Here is a 6,453-nt window from a genome sequence, read left to right as displayed (position 1 = left end):
TCAGATGAGTTAACTTCTTACCTAAGATAAACATAAACTGAGCCAACTTTACCAGTCCAATGTGACTATGTAAGCCATTTATGCACCCAACTTATGTTCGCACTTTTTCAAAGAAAAACTTGCTATGTACGCACGACAAAAGAATAAAAAAAATATAAAAACCCAATTTTTTTCTCCTTCACCAGAAAGACTCTCTATAAAAGAAAAATCCCTTTCTTACACTTGATTCACACTCTTTCAGAAACCTTGATCCATGGCGATGGATGATGCAATTACAAACTACACTTCCCAAACCAACTGGGCCATCACCTCCGGCACTCTCAACAAAACCCTAACCTTCCAATCATCTGTCGCTTCCTCTTCCGATGACGAAGAATCTGTTTCCCATCCTCTTCTCCTACACCCTCCCTCACCAGATTCCACCCCCTGCCAAATCACCAGTAATAATCATCAATTCAATTTCACTCTTATTCTTTAACCCTAACAACTCTTTTAACCAATTCTTCTAATTCGTTGTTTTTTTTGTTGTTGCAGTTAATTTTTCACAGAAACACGAGGTGAGACAAATCTACGTTCGAAGCACTGCGCGAGTGTATGAGATTTACACCAACGATGAGTATCTATGTACTGTTCGATGCGGTGTTGCTACTAGAGACGGTGAAGTTCTTCGTTCTATCGAAATTGGTGAGGAGAATGTTAGAAATGAAGATGATTGGGTTGAAATTAAAGCTGATGATGCTAATTCGCAAACTAAACCTAATCCCAATTTAACTAATGCCGCTCAGGTATCAAGATTTCGTTGTTTATTGATTCTATTTACGGATATTTATACCTAACTGATTAGGAGACAAAAAAAGAAACAATGGATGTTATTTAGAAGAGTAGTATCGACACTTTAGTGTCCAACACGCATTGGTGTTACACATCAACAAGACATTGATCCACATGACACTAACAAGTCGACATCACTAGTAACCTAAGGAAATAACAAAATTAAGTGTAACCACATGTGTTAGTGTCGTGTTTGACACGGACATTGGACACACTTTCGATAAAAAATGAGAAGTGTCGTGCTACTTGAGTATTCTAACACTTCTATTATCTCAAATTATTGCTTGTGTAGGGTTGGTTTCATGTTGTCTATGTCAATACTTAAATACCCTATCTTAAATTTAGGGTGCGTTAGATTGAAGGGGTGTCCTGTCCCGTGTCCAAGATGTGTCTATGTTTGGCATTACTACGACAATGACATATGTGGTTACATTTAATCACTTCCATTTTTTAAATTATTAGAGGTGTCTATGTGTCTCCGTCGTATGTATTGTGTCGGTGCTTAATGGCATTATCACAAATTTAGTGTGCGTTTTCTTAATTAAGCCCTCAATGAATAAATGTTTATCATATAAACACATATATTCAAGCTATTTCTATAATTGATAAGAAATTGTGGATAATTTGTTGTCATATAAACGGTAAGCTACTCTACGTCTCTACCTTCGTCTCATGATATAAGTCATTTAAGTAAATTATACACAAATTAAGAAATGTAGTTTGTTTTGTTGCTTTTATAAAAAATGTTTGCGTACTTTCTGAAGTACCCTTCATTTACAAATAACATGTGAAAGAGAGATTGCAGTAATTGAAAAAAAGAGAGAGTAATAAATACTTATGGTTGTAGTAGGAAAATCAAAATGGACACTTCATTGATATTATATAATAACATTGAAATAACTCATTCTGCTGAAATATCTTATGTTGTGGGATGGAGAGTATTTTCATCAGCTATTCTAGAGGGCTTATTGAAATAAGCTGAAAATTCCTATATGTCATAAGCTGTTTTTCATAAACTGTCAAAAATACATATTCTTGCTTACGTACATATAGTTTGTTTATAAGCCATTCCAAATGTAGTTTTTGAGGCATTTGAAAGTGCTTATTTTCCTTATTTCATGTTTGGATACATTTATAAAAAAGTTTCAATTGGCATTATAGAATAGCTTATGAATGAGTGTATAATTAAGCTTTCTAACATATCATTTTTTTATTAACAGCTTATAATTGAACTTTTTACCAAAAGTCCAAAACACATCCTTAGTGAGCAAACGAACTAATACTATTTTTAGATTTTATTCATAGTTTGTAAAGATGAATATATGATGTTAATATCATGCCAGCCACATGAAGATGAATATATGATGGTAATATCATGCCAATATTAGTTTTGTTTTCTGGCATTGATGTCTTCTTTTTTGGTCCCTAGGATCTTTTTGAAGCTACAGCTGAGATTAACGACGCAAATCCTTGCATTTCTGTTACACTCCGTCTTCTCTCGCTTCAGAGCAAGGGCAGTGTTTGTGTGGATGAGATTTATGTGTTTGGCGATCCTGTTGATTCAGAAATCGAAGAAAGCCATAATGAAAACTTATCTGGCAGTTCTCTCATGGCTATGTTTCTTCCGTCTTTATTGCAAGCATCGAAAACAACTGGTCTCAGTAGTCTAAGTGCTATTCGAAAGGAAAAACAATTTGTTTTGAAGGATGATTTGAAGGAAACCCCTCAGCCTAGTGCTCCTGTAATAGAAAATCAGCTTGACGAAGAAGATAGCATAATCGGTCCTCATGAAGTTGAGTTGAAAGAGGTGAAAGGAGGTTCAGTGGGTTCATCCCAGTCATATATGCTCTCACAAGCTGCTAAAATGGAGAGCGACCATGCTGTACCCTCACAAGCTGCTCAAATGGACAGCAATTGCAGAGCTATACCCTCAAAAGTTGCTGAAATGGAGAACAACCGTCATGCTATTCCCTCACAAGTTCCTATCAATCAAGGTGATTTTTCGGGTGGCAATGTTGAAAGGGCCCTGGAAAAGCTTATGTCACGAATGGACAGGATAGAAGAAATCTGTTTGGGCTTTCAAGAGAAAATGGTAGTGCCTATGAACAGCATTGAGGCTAGACTCCAGCGGGTTGAGCAGCAACTTGAGACATTATCTATGAAAAGGCAAAACTCTGAGTTGCCATCGTGTTATAGAATATCTGCTCCCGATGCTTCTTTTATTGAATCAGATACCAACTCTTGTGAGAATTGTCTTGATTGTACTGTCACTGGGGAAATTGAATCAGACAAGAAATCTCTACCTACGGAGGTACTAAACGTATCTCAAGATGTCTCTCCTGAAGATGACCGTCCTCAAGATATGTCTGAGTCAGAAAGTACTACTCAGTTGCTCCCAGGTCTTGTTGTTACAGCCCCCGACTTTCCTGAGGATGATGATGAAGAAGATGGTGCATCAGAACAAGAAATAAATCCTCCGAATGATATAAAAAAGAAGTCAATCGATGATGCTTTATCTTCTTCATTAGCTAATTTTTTGTCGTCTTCCCTGACATCAGAGGTTACAAAGTATACCAAAAGTCTACATCCTAAAGCCCCTGAGTTTCCAAATGAAGATGCTGACCACGAGAGCAGTAACAAGACAGTGAAAAATGACTTGGTGCATCCCACAGACAGCGAGGAATTCGGCCACATCCAAGTGTTGACTTCATCCACTAATTCATTGGAAGAGGGAGAGAAAGTAAGCACTGATTCTAAAGATAAAAGCTCTGAAAAGACAGCCCTGGAAGCTGAACAATGTGAAATTTTTTGCAGTGTGCAAAGAGATCAAGATGTGGTATGCGTTGACAGTGCTTTAGCTGAACCGAAATCTAAAGATAAAAGCTCTGAAAAGACAGCCCTGGAAGCTGAACATTGTGAAATTTTTTGCAGTGTGCAAGGAGATCAAGATGAGGTATGCGTTGACAGTACTTTAGCTGAACCGAAACCAAAAATGGATTTTAACGACAACTTCAAAGACGAGGAAAATGGGAAAATCAGTGGTGAAGAAGAAAGTGGTGTTTTCTTGTCCAATTTAAGTAACATTTCAAATGAGGTTGTTGATAATCAGACCTCCAGTGGTTGTAGAGCAGCAGATGCCCCAAAAAACACCTTCCATGACAACATCATGGAGAATTTTCTGGGATTTTTACTTGCCTCACCTGTAGTAGATTATGAAATTCCACTATTGGATGTTAAATTCACTTCTCAGACAAGTTCTACTAACGACAGTTTCCTTGAATCCCTTCTGGTTGAGACACCAGGAACCAGCTCAAGAGATCCATCTGTCAATGTGAGCAGTGAGGATCTTTCCATTAAAGAACAACTTATAGGCAATGGCAGTCTCTTAATTGAGGAGCACTCTAACTTGATTTCAGTTGACGATGGTGACCCGGTAAATCCAGCTAGCAATACCCATTTTGCTGTAGCTGAAGACTTGTATACTTCAATAACCGCACCTGTGAACATCGAGGGTGATTTTGTGGCAGAAGAGCATAAGCACAAGCGTGATCTGGTCCCGTTACAGTTCATGGATCTTGATCGTTAGGCATTAGCTGTTTTCATGAATATGACAGTCTTGCTCCCTTATCTAGATTTTCAATAGTCAATAGAAAGTTTTTTGCTTAGATAGTTAGGAGAAGTAACTAAGTAGAAACATGTTGCAGCTGATCCTTGTTTACTTAGGCGCGGTTGCATGGAGATTGTAAATAGTTATAAGCCAGTCACTCTCTAGCTTTACTGGCAGGAGAATTATTCAGAGGTGACATATTTCCCTTACTTTTTTTTAAGGCATATTTCCCTTACTTTTATCAACATGTTAATAAGAATGATTAGAAGCTGAGATTTTGTTTTTTGGTGGGTTTGGAAGTTGTTGATGAATGATACCAGTGTGTATATTTGGTTTAATAAGAATAAAACATGCACACTCACTAAAAATTAAAAAATTAATGATAAAACTGACATTAATGATAAAAAGAAAAATTACATTGACCTCCTTTGATATTTTCCCAACACAAGTACCGCCTCTAATTTTCTAAACACACAATTTAATTTCAGTCATTTTGATTAGGCTAGTGGATCAAAATGCAGAATATATAGGGTAAAAAGTAATATTTGATATATATATTCATTTTATTACATTATAGTTTTAAAATTAAACCATTTAACATAGGAAGTGAGCGACTAAGTTTGAAAAAATCACTGAAGTGCAAAATGAAAAGAAAAAATGGTCGGAAAATTAATTAAAGAAAAATATCAAAAAATGAAAGGGCGAGCTAGACAGAGAGAGACAGAGAGTGGAAACCCTAGGCAAGGCTTAGGGAGGCCACGTCGCTGAACGCCGGTGAGCTGCCGATCTTCAGTTGTGAGGAACAATGGGGGGATTGGGACTTTTAATGTGAGCGAAACACTGGGAGGGAGAGGGATTCGTGGATTGTGATGAAACGGCGACGTCGGAAAGCGATGCAACCAAAAGAACGGCGATTGACAGGTTTGAGGGGAGCAGGTCTGGAGGAGTGGATAGGGTTTCTGGTTTTCAAGACAGAGGTAATCTTCGGTTGTGAGGAACAAGGAGGAAGCCGTAATAAAACAAATCAGCAAGTAAAGAAAATAGATGCAGCCGTATTAAATAGGAAGGCACCTTTGGTAGTTGATTCATGTACCTTCGCTGATAAAGTAAAGGGGGACATAATGGTTTCTTTGTCTTGTTCATTTACATAATGCCAGCGACATTCTCTTTTTAATACTCTCTCTAATACTTACTTTATCATTGGATGAAATTAATGTGAACTCCACCACTTTATGTGGGATCCATTTTCAAAGTGTAGGATCCACATTAATTTCATCTAATGAGAGAGAGTGAGTATTAGAGAAAGTGTTAGAAAGAGAGTGTTGCTATCACTCCTCTTTGCTGCAATTTGCTTCGTCCAAGGAAGATATTTTGTGGGCAAGGCAAGGTTTGATAGGTATCACTCATGAACTTAGCATTATGCCAACGCTTCAACAACGGTTGATCAATGCCGGATTCACCTTGTTACGAGTGGCACCCTTGGGAGGTAAAAAGGTCTTCATATCACCATAGACAAAGGAGAAGTGATGGCAACAATTAATAATGCACAAATTTTCTTTACTCAGTTGAAAGTTTACAAGAATGGAAGCCTGAGGTTGCAAATTTAGAGAGGTCGCTGTGGATTCGTATCTATGGTGTACATATCCACGGTTGGAATATGAATTTTTTTAGTTTGATTATTGCTTCAAAGGAACAACGCAGCGTTGAGTGTGTTGGTTTTCCTGAATGTGAACAACGTAGCATTGAGCAACATTACATTTATAGTGAAGGTGGTTAATTCAGATACTGCCACTAACAGAGCATGCTCTTTTTCAAGTGATATGGGGTGGAGGGCTGATATGTTAAACAATTTGTTGATTGAGAGCGACAATGTTATTAAGACATGTTCTATGCCTGTAGGTGTCTTCAATAAGGCGAAATGATCTTGTTGGAACAAAATGTGTTTAACATTGCCACCTTAAGTTTTGATGATAACATGGTATTAAAAGTTCAATTGGATATGCTAATATTTGTTC

The 6,453-nt window shown here is 37.4% G+C and overlaps 1 protein-coding gene across 1 annotated transcript; it reads left to right on the top strand.

Annotated features, from left to right (window-relative positions):
* Positions 1–229: 229 nt before the first annotated feature.
* Positions 230–4,711, top strand: LOC146928989 (40S ribosomal protein S27). The gene is made up of 3 exons (XM_085701109.1): positions 230–440; positions 535–785; positions 2,261–4,711. Exons 1-3 carry the CDS (start codon positions 254–256, stop codon positions 4,415–4,417), a joined length of 2,595 nt encoding a protein of 864 aa, XP_085557235.1. The 5' UTR covers positions 230–253; the 3' UTR covers positions 4,418–4,711.
* The last annotated feature ends 1,742 nt before the right edge of the window (positions 4,712–6,453 follow it).

This window comes from Medicago sativa, chromosome 4 (assembly GCF_051527215.1).
Source record: "Medicago sativa cultivar Bolivia chromosome 4, Bolivia_mono, whole genome shotgun sequence".
In the NCBI taxonomy this organism is placed as follows: domain Eukaryota; kingdom Viridiplantae; phylum Streptophyta; class Magnoliopsida; order Fabales; family Fabaceae; genus Medicago; species Medicago sativa.
The sequence above is the reverse complement of the archived record's forward strand: the minus strand, read 5'-3'. Positions and strand labels throughout refer to the sequence as shown.